The sequence below is a fragment of the Schistocerca piceifrons genome, chromosome 8 (assembly GCF_021461385.2).
Source record: "Schistocerca piceifrons isolate TAMUIC-IGC-003096 chromosome 8, iqSchPice1.1, whole genome shotgun sequence".
In the NCBI taxonomy this organism is placed as follows: domain Eukaryota; kingdom Metazoa; phylum Arthropoda; class Insecta; order Orthoptera; family Acrididae; genus Schistocerca; species Schistocerca piceifrons.
In genome coordinates, this window is record NC_060145.1 from 398,064,712 (window position 1) to 398,088,981 (window position 24,270).

Sequence of the window (24,270 nt, forward strand, 5' to 3'; positions counted from 1 at the left end):
AGCGAAGCGGGGCGCGGAAGGTCGACGATACCTTGGGCCAAACTTCCTAGCGGCTGGACGCCGTGCCGAGAGATGGTGTAGCCCACATACTCAATGGTCGGTTGGAAGAAGTTTGGTTTATGCAGGTTGCAACGCAAGCCCACGGATCTGAATTTAAGAGGGTGCGAAGGTTGTGCAAATGTTCCTTCGTGCTGCGGCCTGTGACAATTATGTCGTCCAGGTAATTAATACAATGAGGGATTGTCGACATGACGTGCTCAAGATAACGCTGGAATATCGCTGGGGCACTGGATATTCCGAAGGCCAACCGGTGGTATTGGTAAAGGCCAAACGGGGTGTTGACGACCGCCAGCCATTTGGAGTCTTCATCAAGTGGTATCTGATGATAAGCCTCCGAAAGATCGATTTTCGAAAAATATTGCCCTCCCGCCACGGCGGTGAACAATTCATCAGCACGAGGCAAAGGATAGGTGTCTACTGGCAATTGGGAATTAATGGTGGCCTTGAAATCGCCACAAAGACGTAATTTTTCCGTGGGTTTCCGGACAATAACGAGGGGCGAAGCCCACTCACTAGAAGAATTGGGAAGAACGACCCCTAAGGCTGTCAGCCGGTCTAGTTCTTCTTTTACCTGAGGGTGGAGAGCCAAGGGGATCTGCCTCGCGCGTGGAAAACGCGGGCGAGCCGACGCCTTCAACGTTAAATGAGCTTCAAAGTCTGAAACACGGCCCAGGCCCTCCTCAAAGATATCCGGAAAGTCAGAGATCAAAGATTCCAACGATTGATAGGGAACGTCTTCGGAGACCAACTGCACGGTGTCAGCGATAGAAAAACCGAAAGCTTGAAAGGCATCCAAGCCAAAAAGGTTAGCGGAGCTCGCATCACTGACAACAATAAAAGTAATAGGCTGGGTGACTGATTTGTAAGTCACGTCGGTAGTGAATTGACCCAGTAAGGGAATGAACTGGTTACCATAACCGCGGAGACGCCGGTAAACTGGCGCCAACGAGGGCGACCCAAGGTCGGAGTAAGTTTGTGCATTCAACAAAGAAACTGCCGCGCCCGTATCTACTTGCAGTTGTAATCGGCGCGACCGAACGGACACCTCGGTAAAGAGTGTGTGCCGATGCGTCGGGAGCCTGGCCCGAGGAAACTTCCTGAATGTCAACGTCCATGTCCTCTGTACCTGCTTCCTTCGATTCTTTTGAGGCCGAGCGGCAAACTTTAGCAAAGTGTCCTTTTTTATTACATTTGCGACAAACGGCCCAATGCTGGGGCCGCTGACCGATCATGACGTATATAGCACGACGCACAGGACGGCAACAGGGGCCGGCGGCCGGAACTTTGTTTACGCGCCGTGCGGGAGCGGTCGTAACGGCCGGTTGTACCGCTCGCATGTCGTCCACCCTGGACGCAGTGGACGCGGCCGCGTCGCCCTGAACCGCCGCAACGTCGCACCACGCTTCCAACTGTTGACCTGCGGCGTGAGAGACTTCATACGATTGATCAATGGACAGGACTTCCTCGAGGGAAGGGTCTTCTAACTGCAGGGCCCGTTGCCGGACCTTCCTATCAGGGGCCGAACGAACAATGACGTCGCGTACCATAACGTGGGCATACGACTCTCGCGACTGCTCCGTGACAAAATGACACTTGCGACTAAGACCGTGCAGGGTAGCGGCCCACGCCCGGTAAGACTGATGGGGCTGCTTCTTGCATTGATAGAACTCGACCCTAGCTGCCACAACACGCGTGCGGCGGCGATAATATGAAGATAGCAATGAACACAACGCGTCAAAAGACAAGGACGAGGCTTCCTGCAACGGCGCTAGCTGCCGCAAAACTTGATACAGCGAGGGAGATATCCAAGACAAGAAAAGAGCACGACATACCTCCGCATCGGCAACATGAAACGCCTGGAAATGCTGCCGAAGGCGATGTTCATATGCGTCCCAATCCTCCGCCGTCTCGTCATACGGGGGAAAGGGAGGAGGGAACGGCGCTGGAGCAGACTGCGTGGAGAGCAACCCCGGAAGCACTTGTTTCATGGTGGTCATGAGCTCCGTCTGCTGCTCAACCAAAACCCGCACTAAATCCTCCATACCGGAACAGCAACGCAACACGCGAAAGAACGACCCTACTCGTCGCCAATTGTGTAGTAACACGGTTGACTTTTTCCGTCGCACTTCACATAGCGTGGACCGGGAACTGTCGCCTAGGCATGTCCGATGTGAACTCACTGGTCACGGCCCGTGCTGCCTGAGTTGTTGTTGTTCCGCCGGCAGAGATCGCGGCCGAGTTCTCGCGTGCCCTCTGATGGACGGGACCTTACTTGGGGCAACTACCGTCCGTGACGCGCCGTGCCGATGTGCGCCTCCCGCGATTTTTCTGGTGGCTACTGCAGGCAGATTTAAGTGAATTTGAATTTTAGTCGGTGCACGATCAATGAGACACAGCATCTCCGAGGTAGCGATGAAGTGAGTATTGTCCTGTACGACCAGTTCACTAATGTACCGTGAATATCAGAAATCTGTTAAAACGTCAAACCTCTGACATTGTTGCGCCCAGAAAAAGATCCTGCAAGAACAGGACCAATAATGACTGCAGAGAATTGTTCCACGTGACAGAAATGCAACCCATCTGGAAATTGATGCATTGTGATGACTGCACAACACAAAGCTTTATGCCTCACCTGGGCCCGTCAATACCAACATTGGACTGTTGGTGACTGGAAACATGTTGCCTGGCTGGATGTGTCTCATTTAAAATTGTATCAAGCAGATGGACGTGTATAGGTATGGATGCAATCTCACGAATCCTTGAACCCTGCATGTCAGCAGGGGGCTGTTCGAGCTGGTGGAGGCTCTGTAACATGTGTGGCATGTGCATTTGGAGTGATATGGGACCCCTGATATGTCTAGATATGACTCTCATGGATGGCACGTAATCATCCTGATCACCTGCATCCATTCATGTCCATTCTGGGCAACTACAGCAGGACAATGCGACACCCCAAACGTCCAGACTTGCAACAGAGTGGCTCCAGGAGCACTCTTCTGAGTTTAAACATTCTGCTGGCCACCAAACTTCCCAGACATGAACATTATTGAGCATGTCTGGGAGGTCTTGCAATTTGCTGCTCAGAAGAGATCTTCACCCTATGGTACTCTTATGGATTTGTGGTCAGCCCTGCAGGATTCATGGTGTCAATTCCTTCCTGTACTACATCAGCCGTGTCTATGCCACATTGTGCTGTGGCACTTCTGCATGCTCGTGGGGGCCCTACATGATACTAGGTAGGTGTACCAATTTCTTTGGCTCTGCAGTGTATAAAGGCTGATGCATGGACTACATGAGCCATTTCTTCCAGCTCGACACTCTCTTGGCCTACTCACGTCATCATCATAGAGACAAAGGCAGCTATTCTGAGCTTTCCTATGTGTACTTACACTGCATTAAAATTAGACTTTTCTGTGCCTGTGTTGGACCTAATTGGGATGACACTCTCGAAACTTGGATTATTTTTCTGCAATTGTACTTTTCAACAAAGCTCCTAGTGGTGTACTGCATACTAGAATCAGATGACTTTTAGATATCAGCTCTGTCAAGCCTCTGTACCAGTACCTAGTGAGATACTGTATTTTGTACAGTCAATAAACTTGTTGAAATTTGACCACTGTTTTCCCTGTGTTCATGTGAGAGACGCTTCAACTTTCCATTTTGCTTCACTTCATTTATGGGTAAAAGCTTTTAATTCAGTAATCCTTATCATCTATGTGAATAAGAAGACTTTGCCTGCTATTAATTTTTATTTTGTTTGTTTATTTTTCATTCATTCATGACTCCTCCTTTGGACATAATGTCCACAATCCACCCTGAGTACAGAAATGTAACAGAAACATCATGTGCCAACACATCATCAGCTAGTCACAGCTTACACCCTCCATGACAGTAAATGCAAGTGGCGAAATATACAAACTTAAATTACTTCCTTTTGTGCTGCCCCCCTCCCTCCCGTTGTCTGTCCCTCCTCACAACTCGCAAGAAAATGTGTGCTCACTATGTGTTTATCTGTATGATATTTGCAAAACAATAAACTCCATGACTGAGCCGTGGTAAAAAACCGCTGCTTTGAAGAGCGCACTGCAGCACTTAGTGTGAAGCAGTCGCTCTCCGTTTCTGGCGGTGGCGCCACTGTGGCAGTCACAGCTTTGATGTCTCCCTCTGGTGGGAAAGGGGAAAGGTAGCCTGTTCAAGGGCATTTAAGGGGCGCTATGAGCTCGCTTGGGGGGAGTCTAATGAGTTGGTCAGCCGGGTCAGTGTGGGGCAGTCAGTGTCTGTCTGTCGTCCGGAGTGCTAGTATGTGTTAGGCCACCAGTCTGCTCAAGTTTGTTCAGGCAATGGGCATTGGCAGTTGGATCGATCGGTTGGTCAGTCGCGCATTGGGACACAAGATGACTTGTCCGTCTTGAGCATCGGTGCATGTGAGGTCGCCACATCAGTCCAGCGGGCCGCGCCTTATAGTGAGGGGCAGTGGCTTCGCGGCCGACACGAGAGCAACAGGAGTCAACCCAACGGTGCAAGCTGCAACGCCGTGAGGTGGGAGATCGGCGCACCTTCCTGCGTCCGTTGAAGCGGTGAGCAGCGGATGGTTCAGGAGAGCATTTTGGGGGTGTTGTGCCAGGTCTTTGCCAGACATTGCAGTTTATTAGAAGTTGAGTGATTCGTAATATGTTGTTTCATTTACTTATTAGATTCTACTTATTTTCTTGGTCAGTCTCTCATCCCCAGCTTGCTCGTCTGTCTCTCGTCTGCATTTGTTAGGCAGTTAGTGTCTGTCTCTTTGTTTGTCTGTTGGTCTGCCATACGTTAATAGCTGCCTGTGTCATGTTTGTCGAATTTGGTGTTAATGAATTTATTAAACTTCCTGGCAGATTAAAACTGTGTACCTGACCAAGACTCAAACTCAGGACCTTTGCCTTTCGTGGGCAAGTGCTCTACCATCTGAGCTGCCGAAGCACGACTCGTGCCCATTCCTCACAGCTTTACTTCTGCCAGCATCTCGTCTCCTACCTTCCAAACTTTACAGAAGCTGTCCTGCGAACCTTGCATGGTCATGAGTCATGCTTCGGTAGCTCAGATGGTAGAGCACTTGCCCGCAAAAGGCAAAGGTCCCGAGTTCGAGTCTCGGTCGGGCACACAGTTTTAATCTGCCAGGAAGTTTCATATCAGTGCACACTCCGCTGCAGAGTGAAAATCTCATTCTGGAATGAATATATTGCTTGAAGTGTAATGGCCAAATCCCTGAGATGTTTTTATCTTGCCTATAATGTGTAACATAGAGCATGTTTGTATATTTTATGTAAGACTGCATTTCATGGGTTTTTATTTAAATGGTCATTTTAGTGTATAAAATTGCTACCCTTCCACCGTAAGTTTTTTTTATAAAATCAAGTTGCACCTTTGGTGGCAAGTTAATTTTTTTTAATGCGAGGGTTTTTTACCATTTCCATCCCTCCTACAGGGTGCATAGTTTGTGATTGTGTGAGTTGTTAAAATTTTTTTAGTTTAAAGTAATCTGGTGTGTTGCAGATTTGCACCAGTGTAGTCTTTCAGAGGTTGTTGTGAGCAGTCATGACTATGGCCGTGTCAAAAAGCAGCGGCCAGGTTCTCAGCCGGAAAGCTCATACTGTCAATATTTGTTCTTCCTGCCTCTGAATAAAACTGTAACTTGATATTTTGAGGGTGCTTTCTGATTATAATTTTAAATCTGTTTCCAAAAAAAAAAGCTTGTGGGAATAAAATTTCCATTTGTTGAAACAAATTTAATTTTTCATCAGTTATCCACTGGCAACTACTTCCACGCTCACATAGTGTGATTAAATGTGTTATGTTCTTGATGAATCGTTAGTAAATAAAGTAAATTCTTAAGAAAAGGTTTTGAAAGTAAATTCACGGTTCAATGACTACTACTAGTATGTTGCAAGTATTTCCATAATTCAACCTGATTTTCACTTATGTTGTTTAACTTTTGTGCCAGTCACAAATAAAATTTTTAAAAAGTCTGCCTCATAGGACTCCCTAAGAGCCTCGTATCATCTAGTACTGTAACAAAAATTACTGTAATGTTGAAACTGATTTTGGAGATTCCTACTTTTGGGTCCTTTATGCAAATCTGGCATGCTCTTAAAGCAGTAGTTTACCTTCCTGCTGCACTCCTTTGCAGTTGGGTTGCCATACCCTATATACCCTCCCTATGATGGTGACCGCACAACTGTTTCAACCCTGCTGTAACGGAAGCTGAAGGTTATGTACCAGATGAACCAGCTCACTGTAACGTCTGTGCAATTGACAGACACTAGTGATGTTATCTGCCACATTGCTGCTAGGAATTTGGACTGGGTCTCCAGTAATATTGAACTGTACATGGCAACAGAGACTGCTACTTTGTTAATACATTGTGGAAAAATATTTTGACAGTGTGACTTTTCTCATTAGTCACACAGCTATCATGAATCAAGTGGCATCAGTGATGAAAACAAAATAAAATGTAAAATTTTAGAAAGCATTCTGTAATTGGAGCAAAGCTGCAAATGGTGCAGAATGCTAAAAATCAAATAATAAAAAAGAAGGTAGTGTCATCTTACTTCTGTGGATCTCTCTCTGTCTGCTACCACTAGCAGTCATAATAGTTAGAGGAAAGCCTGAAGATGAGAAAAGGAAATGGCCTAAACCAGTTGGTAATGAATAATAATGTGAAAATGTGACTATTGTTATTTGATTTTTAAAATAGACTGTGTACCCACAAGAGGTCCTGCCAGTGCACTGGACTAAATAAATAAAAACTGCTCCTAGATTTCATGGTCCAGGTAGATACATGTAATTGTGCCAGTGGTTGAATTTGGAGTGGAGTTTTATGTTTAGAAGTAGAGGTTTCATTTCTTTGCTCACTTTCTTGAAAAATTACTCACCTACTGGTCAATGATGGATTGTTTCATCATTAATATAATTGGATAGTTGTTTCTGTGGAGTTCGGTAAGTGCAGTGGATTGATATGTCACTATTATTTTATTATGATCTTTGCCAAAAGACATTAAATTATAGCAACAGAATTATGCCATGAGATTACTGTTAAATATTCATCTGACACACAAACTTCAGTACACCACTTGGCTTTCTTTCAAATACTCCTTCCATCCAAGTGTTGATGATCTGAAGACTCCAATTAACTAAGACTGCACTTGTGTGCTGTCAAAAAACAAGCAACTCTTAAACTCATTGTTGAAACCAGAGAAGCTTAATCATGTGTTGTAACATTCCACAGAGGTTGTATCTGTTCTCACATTTGATAGAGATGCATAACAGTGACCTCACCAATTCTACCATTGTCTGTTCAGACCATCAAGAGTATAGTAGAACTATCCCTAAATAAAAAACCTGGACTGTGCTATGACTGGGTGCATGACTGTTAAGGCAAAAAATTGTAAGCAAACAACATCTAGGCATCTCTTGCTAACCCCAATTGTATAAACTTTGTTTGGATTATCAGGTTACTGTGTCCACATCACTTTTGATTTTTTAATTGATAATGGGATTTGGGTCAAGCCTATTAATTCAACCAAATCATTTCACTTCCATATTTTCATGAGTTGACAAATTCCCATTATGACTCAATGATATTGAAGTCTTAGTGTACAATGCACTTTATTTTGTGAATTCCATTAACATTCGAATTTGTGAATATGTTAATCAAGTTGCCAATCTTTGTACCACTTTAAATCTAACCAGGATATAACTGAAAATTTCTGCAGAATTTTTCAGACTGTACTTTATTACTGATAACAGCACTGTCTACAAGGTAATTAATATACAACATGGACACCAGGGTCTCAACAAACTTCCATGGGAAATTGGCGAAGTTGCTTCTATATCTGGTGATGACTCTCCATCTAAGATCACATGCTGCATTCTCCCTATCAAGAAATACCAACCCAGTCACACCATATGATCATATTTTTGGTACTAAACATTGATGTGGTGCTGGAGTTAAATGTGTTTTGGAAATCAAAAAATACTGCATCTTCCTGAATGGCTTGATCCATGGCTTTCAGGGCATCATGTGAGAAAAGCATGAAGGGTTTTGCATTACTGATGTTTGCAAATACAGTACTGATTGGCATGGAGATCATTGTGTCAAATATATCTCATTACATTTGAACTCGGAATATTTTCTAGAATTCTACAACACATGAATGTCAAGAACAGTGGACAGTAGTGTTCTGGATCACTTCTGTTACCCTTCTTGCATACTAATGTGATCTGTGTGTTCTTCAGAAACAGTGAAATGAGTCATAAATGGGATTTTTGTAATATTTAACTAACAATTGACACCTGTGTTGAAAACACAGCATCTTGAGGCGTAACCAATAGTGATGTAGCTACATACATCATACATCCCTGAAATGGAGATAAGGTGTTGTCCTGCAACAATATAGTGAATTGGAAACTTAAGGACTTCAGGAAAAATGAAAGTATGATGCTGTCACAAATGCGAGAAATTTTGTGCAGAGGGTTAACAATGACCTGCAGAAGATGACAGCATTTATATGGATGTTTAACACATCCTAGTTCAGAGTTTATTAAAGCCAGATTCAACAGATTCAAAATACAGCCCCAGTGATTAGGACATGACAAACTTCCACGTAAGACACAGGCAATATGGAGACATTGTGACATTGAACCAGGAACATAATTTTCATTCCTACGATCTGGCATTGGATGATCTTGATGTCATGTTATGTGGAGTAAATATTGTCTTCTGTACTCAAACTGAACTGTGTAGGTAATGGTGTGTGCACATGGGAGGGTAGTGACACAGGGTGAGAGAGGTGAGGGATAAGGTGTGGGTGACACTTTGGTGAGGCAGGGAAATGGGAAGGGGCCCCACTTCAGGTACTTGCCTCAGGTCTCCATGACTGTAATTATGCCCCTGACGCAACTGTAAGTCTAGCAAGTATGGCAAATTATTCGTATGTGGCACTTAATTTTACTGATTTGTCTGTTACCGAGTGATCAGCTGCTGACGAGAGAAACTATTGTCTGATCAATGTAACTGTAAGGAGACTGTCTTCCATTCTAGAATGCAACCGTACTGCAGCTGACAGCCTGCGACAGCGTGTTCGGGTGTTGTGCTGGGTGATGACCAGTCCTAAGAACCATGCCACGAAGGCGGCTGCTGTCAATGCCACATGGGGCCAAAACTGTGACAAGCTGCTCTTCATGACCTCAGAGGATGGTGAGTGTTGACTGTGAATGTACTCTGACTAGAAGTATTGATATCTCATTTAAAAAATGTGCGGACATGAAATGGGTTTCAAATGCCAAATTGAAATTCTTGTCTTACTTTGTATCTTGTAGCACTATGTATTTAGTGTCCCAGTTTAATATAGATAACAGTGCATGTAGGTTGTGTTTTCTAATGAGAAGATACGCGTACAGAGACTGCTACTCCGGAGTCAAGATAAAATATGTAAACATAGAGTAGATCAGAATAACACAGATTTCTACAAAATCTGTTTCATTTCCTTATTTCATTGATGCTACATCTAAATTTAACAATTCCAACTTAGATGTTCTCCAAGTGTGTCTCTCTCTCTCTCTCTCTCTCTCTCTCTCTCTCTCTCTCTCTCTTTCTTTCTTTCCTCTCCCCCCACCTGCTTAGTTGCAGCTATTGTTTACAATGTGCAAAGTTTTTTTTCTGAAGATTTGACAGGAGTAAGAGTACAATAAACTTTTTAGTTAACTTATCTTTTCTTGTAGAGTTTACTCCAATTCTTGTCTACGGGGTCTGATTCTCGAATCTGAAATTCTCCTTTTTAGGTCCTCCTGGTTGAACTAATCTAAATAATTTTGATGATTGTCATTGCATAATTTTTGTGTTTACATTAATTTATTTTGCCACATTTTAGTATATCACAGACTTTTGAATTTTCACATTAACAAAGCCAAAAATTACATTGTTTGCCCAAAATACAAAAATACATCCGATCACATCAGAGACATGCTTACTACTGCTTCAATCTGTGGTAATAACAATGTTCCAGAGGTTTTACAATTTTCCTTTACAAATGAATCTCTATTAGTTTCAATTATTATTTCATAAATGAATTAAGAAATAAACATAATAAACAGTACTAGATTGTGTAATTAATAATAGAATTTTTAAGTATGCCAAATAATTCATAATTTCAAATGTTAAAAAAAAATTAACCGTACATTCACTTATTGATTGTAACATCCAAACTAATTCCTATTTGTAAAGTTTAGCTTTCATTATAAAATATTGCGGTTAAAATTACGTGATATTTTTTCAGGAAAACAGCTGAGATAATACTGACCAGTCCAAAATTTAACAAATATTACTGGTATCGACTACTACTGTTGAGGGAAAGTAATGCTACAGGAGGATGTCTTGTTAAAACTTCTAATTTGACAAGGAAAGAATAATTCTTAGTTTGTTTTCTTATCGTGTTAGGTAAAACCCGTGGTGTAGGGGTAGCATCTTTGATTCATAATCAAAACGTCTTAGGTCCCGGGTTCGATCCCTGCCACTGCCTAAATTTTGATAAATAATCAGCATTGGCGGCCGAAGACTTCCAGCATAAGAAGTCACCCTCACTCTGCCAACGGCCTTGTCAAAGAGGGCGGAGGAGCGGATAGAGGTTCAGGGCACTCTCTTGTCCTAGGGATGGGAAATTGCCCCTAAAGGTGGAAGAATCAGCAATGATCAACGACATGAGGATGCAGAAGGCAATGGAAACCACTGCATTAAAGACACGTAACGTGTATCCACAGGACATATGGCCTGTAATTGAAGAAGTGTCATGATCTCTCCATTGGCAAAAGATTCAGGAATAGTCCCCCATTCGGATCTCCGGGAGGGGACTGCCAAGGGGGAGGTTACCATGAGAAAAAGATTGAATAATCAACGAAAGGATGACATTCTACGAGGCGGGGTGTGGAATGTCAGAAGCTTGAACGTGGTAGGGAAACTAGAAAATCTGAAAAGGGAAATGTAAAGGCTCAATCTAGATATAGTAGGGGTCAGTGAAGTGAAGTGGAAGGAAGACAAGGATTTCTGGTCAGATGAGTATCGGGTAATATCAACAGCAGCAGAAAATGGTATAACAGGTGTAGGATTCATTATGAATAGGAAGGTACGGCAGAGGGTGTATTACTGTGAACAGTTCAGTGACCGGGTTGTTCTAATCAGAAACGACAGCAGACCAACACCGGCAACGATAGTTCAGGTATACATGCCGACGTCGCAAGCTGAAGATGAACAGATAGAGAAAGTGTATGAGGATATTGAAAGGGTAATGCAGTATGTAAAAGGGGATGAAAATCTAATAGTCATGGGCGACTGGAATGCAGTTGTAGGGGAAGGAGTAGAAGAAAAGGTTACAGGAGAATATGGGCTTGGGACAAGGAATGAAAGAGGAGAAAGACTAATTGAGTTCTGTAACAAGTTTCAGCTAGTAATAGCGAATATCCTGTTCAAGAATCACAAGAGGAGGTGGTATACTTGGAAAGGCTGAGAGATACGGGAAGATTTCAATTAGATTACATCATGGTCAGACAGAGATTCCGAAATCAGATACTGGTTTGTAAGGCATACCCAGGAGCAGATACAGACTCAGATCACAATATAGTAGTGATGAAGAGTAGGCTGAAGTTCAAGACATTAGTCAGGAAGAATCAATACGCAAAGAAGTGGGATACGGAAGTACTAAGGAATGACGAGATACGTTTGAAGTTCTCTAAAGCTATAGACACAGCAGTAAGGAATAGCGCAGTAAGCAGTACAGTTGAAGAGGAATGGACATCTCTAAAAAGGGCCATCACAGAAGTTGGGAAGGAAAACATAGGTACAAAGAAGGTAGCTGCGAAGAAACCATGGGTAACAGAAGAAATACTTCAGTTGATTGATGAAAGGAGGAAGTACAAACATGTTCCGGGAAAATCAGGAATACAGAAATACAAGTTGCTGAGGAATGAAATAAATAGGAAGTGCAGGGAAGCTGAGGTGAAATGGCTGCAGGAAAAATGTGAAGACATCGAAAAAGATCTGATTGTCAGAAGGACAGACTCAGCATACAGGAAAGTCAAAACAACCTTTGGTGACATTAAAAGCAACGGTGGTAACATTAAGAGTGCAACAGGAATTCCACTGTTAAATGCAGAGGAGAGAGCAGATAGGTGGAAAGAATACATTGAAAGCCTCTATGAGGGTGAAGATTTGTCTAATGTGATAGAAGAAGAAACAGGAGTCGATTTAGAAGAGATAAGGGATCCAGTATTAGAATTGGAATTTAAAAGAGCTTTGGAGGACTTACGGTCAAATAAGGCAGAAGGGATCGATAACATTCCATCAGAATTTCTAAAATCATTGGGGGAAGTGGCAACAAAACGACTATTCACGTTGGTGTGTAGAATATGAGTCTGGCGATATACCATCTGACTTTCGGAAAAGCATCATCCACACAATTCCGAAGATGGCAAGAGCTGACAAGTGCGATAATTCTCGCACAATCAGCTTAACAGCTCATGCATTGAAGCTGCTTACAAGAATAATATACAGAAGAATGGAAAAGAAAATTGAGAATGCGCTAGGTGACAATCAGTTTGGCTTTAGGAAAAGTAAAGGGACGAGAGAGGCAATTCTGACATTACGGCTAATAATGGAAGCAAGGCTAAAGAAAAATCAAGACACTTTCATAGGATTTGTCGACCTGGAAAAAGTGTTCGACAATATAAAATGGTGCAAGCTTTTCGAGATTCTGAAAAAAGTAGGGGTAGGCTATAGGGAGAGACGGGTCATATACAATATGTACAACAACCAAGAGGGAATAATAAGAGTGGATGATCAAGAACGAAGTCTTCGTATTAAGAAGGGTGTAAGACAAGGCTGTAGCCTTTCGCCCCTACTCTTCAATCTGTACATCGAGGAAGCAATGATGGAAATAAAAGAAAGGTTCAGGAGTGGAATTAAAATACAAGGTGAAAGGATATCAATGATACAATTCGCTGATGACATTGCTATCCTGAGTGAAAGTGAAGAAGAATTAAATGATCTGCTGAACGGAATGAACAGTCTAATGAGTACACAGTATGGTTTGAGAGTAAATCGGAGAAAGACGAAGGTAATGAGAAGTAGTAGAAATGAGAACAGCGAGAAACTTAACATCAGGATTGATGGTCACAAAGTCAATGAAGTTAAGGAATTCTGCTACCTAGGCAGTAAAATAACCAATGATGGACGGAGCAAGGAGGACATCAAAAGCAGACTCGCTATGGCAAAAAAGGCATTTCTGGCTAAGAGAAGTCTACTAATATCAAATACCGGCCTTAATTTGAGGAAGAAATTTCTGAGGATGTACGTCTGGAGTACAGCATTGTATGGTAGTGAAACATGGACTGTGGGAAAACCGGAACAGAAGAGAATCGAAGCATTTGAGATGTGGTGCTATAGACGAATGTTGAAAATTAGGTGGACTGATAAGGTAAGGAATGAGGAGGTTCTACGCAGAGTCGGAGAGGAAAGGAATATGTGGAAAACACTGATAAGGAGAAGGGACAGGATGATAGGACATCTGCTAAGACATGAGGAATGACTTCCATGGTACTAGAGGGAACTGTAGAGGAAGACAGAGATTGGAATACGTCAAGCAAATAATTGAGGATGTAGGTTGCAAGTGCTACTCTGAGATGAAGGGGTTAGCGCAGGAAAGGAATTCGTGGCGGGCCACATCAAACCAGTCAGTAGACTGATGACAAAAACAAAAGGTAAAGCATAATTTCTACTCCTGTCTCTATTGTAAGAACAATTTTATGCTTATACATCGCACTGTGTTATCAGTACACATAGATTCAAGATTCTAACAATGCAGTTTGGTCTTTGTTTGCAGCTAGCTTGTACAGGGTTGCCACAAATTCTGAAAATCAGAGAAATCAGAAAATTCAAGGAATGTCAACCGTGTCAGGAAAATTTAATAAAAAGGAAACACTGTAAAAAATCTCATTTCTTGTCTCAGTAGGTGAAATCATTTGTTTACTGACATGTCGTGCAACATTGCTGGCAGGATGCAGCTGAGTGTATGTGCAGCTTCCCTACACCCTCATTCTTACTGCTTCTTCCCTTTCTACCACTCCCCTCAGCCTGCAGTCAGTGCTGCCACCACTTCGTGCCACTAGCTTAGCAGCTGACGTTGAGAAGCAGAGAGGTGTGAGAAGACATTTTTTTTAATCTGATTCTCAGAGACTGTTGATGCAGCAGTTAAAGATAGAGGTCATGTGCGCATGAGTTGTCAGTGATTGTGTGAATGTGTGTGTGTGTGCTCAATTTCTGACAAAGGCTGTGGCAAAAAATTTAGTTGTGAGTGTGTGATTCTTTTCCATGTGCCTGTCTGTGTCTCAGCAATCATTTTTATGATGAATTGCTATATCAGTAGTCTTGAAATAAAAACAGTTTCTGACAAATGTGGCAACTCCTCCTTTCTCCATGTTTTCTCCACAGAAGTAAAAAGCTAACTTGAATCCTGTAACATTTAACATACCTATACCAGTGGTAGCATGATGTTCATAGAAGCAGATTATATCAGCTGATTTGCTCAACTCTAATTGTTAAACACAAATAAGCAACTAATTAAGGTTGCCCCTTAGCCCTCAGATATTCTGGTGCAATAAGGATAACTGTTTTGTACACTGTCAGAATTACAACTAGATGAACCTAATTGTCTTGTTGATTTTTGAGTATATCTCATTTCAATCAGAGGCTGTCTGCATGAATTGGGTACATTAAAATTGGCTTTCTGGCTGCCTATTTTATCTATGTGAATGTCATTTTCAGCCTGTCTCTGAACATCTTTTGTTTTGGCACATTCTGTCATTTGTAACAACTGGTACTTGTGATAGTACCCACCTTAATTATTTGCTATTAGCCCAGACAGTTTCCCATCCCTTTCCTGTCGAGATGAAGGCCATGCCTACTATAGTCCCACCTGCTGATAGTCAACAGGAACCACATCAATATGAGACCCCATACCAAATTCAAGCAGCCGATCCACCTCTAAATTAACTCTGCTAACAGAAGAGTTTAAATGGGCCGATCATGGTGCCTCAGAACAGACACAAGCAAAACACCAGTATGTCTCATTTACCAGATCAGTCTCAGTTGAGTAATTAGGGTTCTTGTCTATGCTCTTACCCACCCCACCCATTATTACCACAGTGTCTTCCTTTGTGAAGTATCTACAAAGTGAGCCTACATCCTCTATCACCTGACCCAGACTTGCACTAAGGTTTTAAAAAAAATTTGTGACCTGGTAACCTGACCCTAGTTTATCCTGCAACAGTTGGCCAGCACTTCTACCCAACAATAAAACTTTCTTCTTTTTTACAACTTTTTCTGACTTCTTACTTTTCAAACACTTTTGAAAGTTTGTTGTCTTGTCGACTCCTACACATGCTTGTGGCTCATCAGTTTCCAATTGTGATGACAGATCAAATCTGTTTTCCACATTCACAACAATACTGTCTGAGAAAGTCATATTCCTACGTCTTCTATAACCTGTTGTCACATCCCAACTCTTTCCCTTCTCCCCCTTAGCCAATCACATTTCATCATCATAGTGTCTGGAACATGTGAATAGCTGGCCACAAGAGTGGACTTCCATGACGGTGAAGACTGCAGGCCATTTCTGTGGTTATCTCTAATGGATTGGGCCTGCTGATCTGAAGCTCATCATTTCCCACTAACATACAGGCCCTGCCCATTGGATCTAATCTCACATGTCTGCCCACAGGCCAGGTCTGTTTGTGTGTGGTGTAATGCAGTGGGCTTTTATGATTTATCTGTGGACTCAGGACTTTGGTGCTCCTCGGCAGGCCAGAGGATTTCAGGAATTGTGACTGTGTCACTGCAAGTACATTGCACAGTGTGTTGCTTTATAAACATTTTATTTAATTTAGTACATTTTGGTACTTCAAAAATAGTTTATATATTAGAAAGTATGGGTGATAAAAAGAAGAATATTGTGGCAGACACAGGCAGTTTGTACGATATGTACTCACGTATTTCTTGAGAGAGAGAGAGAGGAAAAAAAAACACACATGCACTCAATACCTGTAAAATAAGACACAACACAGTGGGTAATGCCCGAGAATAATGAACATAGTAGAACCAACATTTTATTGGTGGTCACTTATAGTGTTAGTTTACACAACTCCTCCCTGCCTTGTACAGTTCTTTCAAGAGGCCTACCTTTTTCTGAGGTTTCTTCTGAAATCAGTGACGGTATTTAAAATCTGTCTTGTGACTCCAAAGAAATGCATATTTGCCACCAAATGTCTTTTGTTTTATTGAAATAAAATATCATCAGTGGTCTTAATGAAACACACATACCATTTGGCCTGCTTTCTTCATCTAAAAACAGTTCATTACAAAAAATGTGGATATTATTACTTAAGATTTTTGCTTGCACATTTAGAAGTACAGAAGTCCTTAAGTTTTTTCAACTTATGTCTTTACTTGACCTTGAGATCTCAAAATTTGTAAGGGAAAAATGTTAAAATTTATCAGGAAATCAGGGAAATACCAGGGAATTTCACTTGGGGAAACTTGTGGCAATCCTGTAGGTAATTCACCCTTAGTGTACGGAGAGAACAAAATGTTTCCATTCAAAGACTGTACAGTCCAGAATCGGTATTCCAGTCAGGAAAAATATGAGCATTAAGGCGATCATCACACTGATACATCAGGATGAAGATATTCATTTGGTTCAAATGCCTCTGAGCACTATGGGACTAAACTACTGAGATCATCAGTCCCCTAGAACTTAGAACTACTTAAACCTAACTAACCTAAGGACATAACACACATCCATGCCCGAGGCAGGATTCGAACCTGCAACCGTAGCGGTCACGTGGTTCCAGAATGTAGCGCCTAGAACCACTCTGCCACTCTGGCCAGCTATTCATTTGGTAAAACACTGTCCTGTTGCATGAAGAAGTTTGCAACTGCCAGCTGCAAATCATCCTACAACAGGAATTGTTGACCCTTAAAGGGTTTTTTTTAAAAAAAACAGACTGAGGGTGTGATAATTACATGGGAAGTGATCAGGACCATAGGGCAGGTGCTAGAGTAACTGTCACTTGAGGTGGCCTATCTTGAGTGGTAAGATGTTTGTGATTGGGTCATGCATTATCATGAAGCAGTAGCACCTCTTGTCGCACACTGTTCCATAATTGGCATATTTCAATAGACATTCTGCCCCATACACATTATTCTCTTGATGGATGTCCACCAATGTTTGTCCTATGGAAATCAAGAAAAGAATAACAGCATGTCATTCCTGTTTGGACACATTTGGTGGTAAAGTCGTCATAGTTCGCGTTTCTGCATTTACCACATGCATGGTTGGTAAGATAAAAATGCCACATTGATCCCTTGTCTAAATGTTGGTGCTTGTATACTCATATTGGAGTGCTATGATGTTTACATGCTGCAGCCATGCCCTCAGACTAAAACTATTGAACTATATAAGAATATGATTGAGTCCATGTCTGACCATCCTCAATTAGGTTTTCCTCAAATCATTGTCGAAACATACCGTTATGTTTTCCTCAGAAAGCCTACAGTCAATTCTCTTCACCATCCTTGTCCAGTGGAGCCAGTGTTTCACCATTAATGGCCTTAATGCTGACATAATGGGTCTCTAACTTTTCATCTTTGTTGTAAGTGCAGATGGTATGCAGAATGCTGTTATATGTGATTTTTTTTATGAGTGGACTGTTAGGCAATAGTGTTAGCATGTGTTTATCTAAATTGGGATTCATTTCTTGAATACTTAAATGTAAGTTTACCTTGTGATGTTGAACTCTCGGCATAACTTTGTGATTGAAATATTGGTAGCATGCATTTTAGTTGAATCGCCTTTTTTCATGCTGTGTTATTGAGATGTCAGCATGCTCTTGTAAAACTTGTTGCCTCAATGTTTTGTCATGAACTTCATTTGTATTAATTACTTGGCATTATTTTTGCTATACACAGATCCCAGACTACCCACAGTGGCCCTCAAAGTACCAGAAGGACGACAGCATCTATGGGCTAAGACACAAGCTGCCTTCAAATATATTGTCCATGAAGGCTTGTTGGAGAGTATTGATTGGGTGCTTAAGGCTGATGATGACACGTCAGTATCTGTAAAATGTAGTTATAGTTTTTCTTTAGTATATATTACAAATATTTAAAGAGAGAAATAAGGAGCTGCAATAGACTTGTTGTGGCATAACTGTCACGGGTAAGATGTAAATTCCCTAGCACCGAAAAGTCCTCTTTGTGCAAGTTGAATCATATAGTCTAGCATAAAATAGAATATTCTGAGTAAAGAAAGAAATGAGGGAGAATTTTCAGAGCAGCATACTGATCTACCAGCACATGGTAAGCCAACAAAAGAAACCGGTGCTGTTTGAAGTTTTCCTGACATAATAAATTCTTCGAAGGTTCTGAGTGTTGTCAGATGTTAACACTCATAGTGTGATATTTGATTGAATGACTTGGTATTTTATTTATTTATTTATTTATCAGGTTCTGTGGGACCATGCAATCCAAAGTTAGTTGGTTGTGGAAGGAGTCAGTACATATTTTACAGAACGTTGAATTAGAAATTTTGTAAACAGGTAATTAAAGAATTAATAAAGCACAAACAATAGTTGAGAGATTGTATGAATGAATAACATTTCTGTTGGGAGTTTATTGAAAATGAAACATAATGAATAATGCACACTTTTCTGTACAGTGCTTAAGGAAATGTTATCCAAGTTCATATCATTTTTACATCTAGTGTTCAATGAATGAATTTTGCAGTTTCTTCTGAATGAGTCATTGTTATCAACAACAAATCCCAACATGAAATATATGTACAGGAATACCAACATTAGAATTCCAAGACACTTCAACAATGGCCTTTGCGAAGTTCACAAACTGATATTTTCGATTATTCTGACCACCCCTTTCTGGACAAATAAAATATTTGGTGAATGGACAGAGTTGTCCTCAAAATATAATAGAGTGAAAGCAAACAAAATAAACAAGCCCTGTCACAGACAAGGAGATTATCCTTGCAGTGTAGGTAGCAGCATTCAGTTTCTGCACAAGTTCTTAATGTGATAGTGGTACTTGCAAAAAAGCTCTCGATCTACCATCATCCCGAGAATTGAAACCGATTGACTTCACTAACTATTTTGACCACCTTGTGAGAGTAAAAATTCACTTTTATAAGAGTTCTGTGTCAGAAACTGCGTGCATAGCGTTTTGTTGCAGTAAAACATGAAACTGTTGTCTGAAATCCATGTGCTGATGTAACTGTTTACTCTATCAGCTATATCATTTACATTATGTTTCACATCTTTTAAAATAACACCTGTGTTATCACTGAAGGGGAAAACTGTTGAGTTACCTGTCATGCTTAGTGGCATATCATTGATAATATATGAAGGAAAGCAAGAGGCCCAGGACAGAAATGTGTTGCACATGTGTTTAACATGACCTAAGAAAGTTCTAAATCTCTTCCCTGTATGTTGCACTGGAGGACAACATTCTGTTTACATTTATAGAATTTGTTGTGCGGTCCACACAATCGAATGCTTTCGCTATATCGAAGGAAATATCTACTGTTCTTTACCTATCATTTGACCCTGATAGTACCTTACACATAAAAGAATAAATTGCATTTGATATGGGAAGCGATCCTCAAACCAAGCTGCAAATGTGACAGCAAATTAGGTGTCAGAGATGTGCTGCTACTCATATATATTGCTTTCTCAAAAACTTTCCAAAATACCGATGGCAAAGAAATTGCCAGGTAATTGTGTACATCAACCTTTTCATCCTTATTATAAAGTGGTTTCACCAGACAGTATTTCAGTCTGTCAGGAAACTGAGCACACTAACAAGGCACACTGCACAGGTGTCATAGTACAGAACTAATATATGCGACACTGATCTTCATAATCCCACTTGAAATTTCACCATTCCAATAAAAGTGATTTAATACTTCACTGATTTAATACTTGATTCAATTCTATCTTTGCTTGTCCCAATAAAATTTTAATTTAACTCGCCAGTTATTGACAGGAAGAGATAATAAACTATTATGCACATCTCTGGTGGATCGTTGACAGTTTCATTCTCTTGCAAGAGTGGAGGTAATGTGTTTATAATTCACATCCTTCCCTGGTATCACTTTCACAATTGGTGGGGTCAGCAGAAGAAAGTACCCTCAATTTAGTAAGGTTGTATTTTCAGATGTACCACATGCTAGTAAGAAGCATTTCCCTTCGAATTCCTAGAAAGCACCATCTACTGTAAAAGTTCTTTTCTATGCTGTATTTATATTCTTGCGTTTGGATTTAGATATATCTATCTATACCTGCATATACATACATTCTCCACAAGCCATCATATGGCGCATGGCAGAGAGTACCTTGTACCATTAAAAGTAGTTTCCCTTCCTGTTCCACTTGTAAATAAAGTGAGGGAAAATCATCTGTCTGTATAACTTTGTATGAGCCACATTTTCTTGTAGCTTGTCTTTGTGGTCCTTATGCAAAATATATGTTGGCAGCAGTAGTGTCATTCTGCAGTCAGCTTCAAATGCCAGTTCTCTAAATGCTCTCAATAGAGTTCTTCAAAAATAATGTTGCCTTCCCTCCAGGAACTCCCATTTGAGTTCCTGAAAAATCTTGGTAGCACTTGCATGTTGTTAGAATCTACCCATAACAAACTAGTAACTTGCCTCTGAATTGCTTTGATATCTTCCTTTAAGAACCACACTTTCATAAAATTCTCCCAGTAAACTGAAGCTGTACCATACACCTTCCCTACCACAATCCTCACATGCTCATTTCATTTCATATCACTTTGCAAAGTTGTGCCCAGATATTTAAATGATGTGACTGTGTCAAGTAGGACACTATTAATGCTTTATCTGAACATTACAGGGTTTTTTCTGCTCATTCACATTAACTTTCATTTTTCTACATTTGGAGCCAGCTGCCATGCATCACACCAACTATAAATTTTTTTAAAGTCATCTTGTACCATCCTACTCAGGAGGACATCATTATCAGGAGAAATAAAACTGGCATTCTACAGATCAGAGCGTGGAATGTCAGATTGCTTATTCAGGCAGGTAAGTTAGAAAATTTAAAAAGGGAAATGGATAGGTTAAAGTTAGATATAGTGGGGATTAGTGAAGTTCCGTGGCAGGAGGAACAAGACTTTTGGTCAGGCAAATACAGGGTTATAAATACAAAATCAAATAGGGGTAATGCAGGAGTAGGTTTAATAATTAATAAAAAAACAGGAGTGTGGGTAAGCTACTACAAACAGCATAGGAACGCATTATTGTGGCGAAGATGGACACGAAGCCCACGCCTACCACAGTAGTACAGGTTTATATGCCAACTAGCTCTGCACATGATGAAGAAATTGAAGAAATGTATGATGAAATAAAAGAAATTATTCAGATAGTGAAGGGAGACAAAAATTTAATAGTCATGGGTGACTGGAATTCGGTAGTAGGAAAAGGGAGAGAAGGAAACATAGTAGGTGAATATGGATTGGGGGGGAAGAAATGAAAGAGAAAGCCACCTGGTAGAATTTTGCACAGAGCACAACTTAATCATAGCTAACACTTGGTCCAAGAATCATAAAAGAAGGTTGTATACATGGAAGAACCCTGGAGATACTGAAAGGTATCAGATAGATTATATAATGGTAAGACAGAGATTTAGGAACCAGGTTTTAAATTGTAAGACACTTTCAGGGGCAGATGTGGACTCTGACCACAATCTATTGGTTATGAACTGTAGATTAAAACTCAAGAAACTGCAAAAAGGTGGGAATTTAAGGAGATGGGACCTGGATAAACTGACTAAACCAGAGGTTGTACAGAGTTTCAAGGAGAGCTTAAGGGAACAATTGACAGGAATGGGGGAAAGAAATACAGTAGAAGAAGAATGGGTAATTTGAGGGATAAAGTAGTGAAGGCAGCAGAGGATAAAGTAGGTAAAAAGACGAGGGCTGCTAGAAATCCTTGGGTAACAGAAGAAATATTGAAGTTAATTGATGAAAGGAGAAAATATAAAAATGCAGTAAATGAAGAAGGCAAAAAGGAATACAAACGTCTCAAAAATGAGATCGACAGGAAGTGCAAAATGGCTAAGCAGGGATGGCTAGAGGACAAATGTAAGAATGTAGAGGCTTATCTCACTAGGGGTAAGATAGATACTGTCTACAGGAAAATTAAAGAGACCTTTGGAGAAAAGAGAACCACTTGTATAAATATCAAGAGCTCAGATAGAAATCCAGTTCTAAGCAAAGGAGGTAAAGCAGAAAGGTGGAAGGAGTATATAGAAGGTCTATACAAGGGTGATGTACTTGAGGACAATATTAAGGAAATGGAAGAGGATGTAGAGGAAGATGAAATGGGAGATACGATACTGCGTGAAGAGTTTGACAGAGCAGTGAATGACCTGAGTCGAAACAAGGCCCCGGGAGTAGACAACATTCCATTAGAACTACTGACGGCCTTGAGAGAGCCAGTCCTGACAAAACTCTACCATCTGGTGAGCAAGATGTAAGAGACAGCCGAAATACCCTCCAACTTCAAGAAGAATATAATAATTCCAATCCCAAAGAAAGCAGGTGTTGACATGTGTGAAAATTACTGAACTATCAGTTCAATACATCACAGCTGCAAAATACTAACGCAAATTCCTTACAGACGAATGGAAAAACTGGTAGAAGCCAACCTTGGGGAAGATCAGTTTGGATTCCATAGAAATATTGGAACACGTGAGGCAATACTGACCCTACGACTTATGTTAGAAGTTAGATTAAGGAAAAGCAAACCTACGTTTCTAGCATTTGTAGACTTAGAGAAAGCTTTTGACAATGTTGACTGGAATACTCTCAAATTCTGAAGGAGGCACGGTTAAGATACAGGCAGCAAAGGCTATTTACAATTTGTACAGAAACCAGATGGCGATTATAAGAGTTGAGGGACACGAAAGGGAAGCAGTGGTTGGGAAGGGAGTGAGACAGGGTTGCAGCCTCTCCCCAATGTTATTCAATCTGTACATTGAGCAAGCAGTGAAGGAAACAAAAGAAAAATTCGAAGTAGGTATTAAAATCCATGGAGAAGAAATAAAAACTTTGAGGTTCGCCGATGACATTGTAATTCTGTCAGAGACAGCAAAGGACTTGGAAGAGCAGTTGAACAGAATGGATAGTGTCTTGAAAGGAGGACATAAGATGAACATCAACAAAAGCAAAACGAGGATAATTGAATGCTATTTGGGGAGCAAAATAACTGATGATGGTCGAAGTAGAGAGGATATAAAATTTAGACTGGCAGTGCCAAGGAAAGTGTTTCTGAAGAAGAGAAATTTGTTAACATCGAGTATAGATTTAAGTGTCAGGAAGTCGTTTCTGAAAGTATTTGTATGGAGTGTAGCCATGTATGGAAGTGAAACATGGACGATAAATAGTTTGGACAAGAAGAGAATAGAAGCTTTTGAAATGTGGTGCTACAAAAGAATGCTGAAGATTAGATGGGTAGATCACATAACTAATGAGGAGGTATTGAATAGGATTGGGGAGAAGAGAAATGTCGCACAACTTGACTAGAAGAAGGGATTGGTTGGTAGGACATGTTCTGAGGCATCAAAGGATCACCAATTTAGTATTGGAGGGCAGCGTGGAGGGTAAAAATCATAGAGGGAGACCAAGAGATGAATACACTAAGCAGATTCAGAAGTAGTTACTGGGAGATGAAGCTTGCACAGGATAGAGTAGCATGGAGAGCTGCATCAAACCAGTCTCAGGACTGAAGACCACAACAACAACATTGTACCATCCTACAGTCACTCTTCTTTGACACCTTCCCATATATCACAGCATCTTCAGCAAACAATTGCAGATTCCTGCCCATCCTGTCTGCCAGATCATTTATGTATATAGAAAATAATAGTGATCCTATCACACTTCCCTGGGGCACTCCTGACAATACCCTTGTCTCTAATGAAAACTCACCATCGAGGACAACATACTGGATTGTATTACTTAGGAAGTCTCTCATATCTGGGAACGTATTCCGTATGTTTGCATCTTTAATAGTCTGCAGTGGGTACCATGTCAATTGCTTG

The 24,270-nt window shown here is 41.0% G+C and overlaps 1 protein-coding gene across 2 annotated transcripts in view; it reads left to right on the forward strand.

The window, feature by feature from the left end:
• LOC124711748 (glycoprotein-N-acetylgalactosamine 3-beta-galactosyltransferase 1-like) overlaps positions 1-24,270 on the forward strand; it is a 183,998-nt gene that overhangs the window by 120,187 nt on the left and 39,541 nt on the right. For both annotated transcript variants that reach the window (XM_047241960.1, XM_047241961.1), the window contains exons 3-4: positions 9,140-9,295; positions 18,110-18,251. In XM_047241960.1, coding sequence (XP_047097916.1) covers positions 9,140-9,295; positions 18,110-18,251 — 298 coding nt within the window. The remainder of the gene's footprint in view (positions 1-9,139; positions 9,296-18,109; positions 18,252-24,270) is intronic.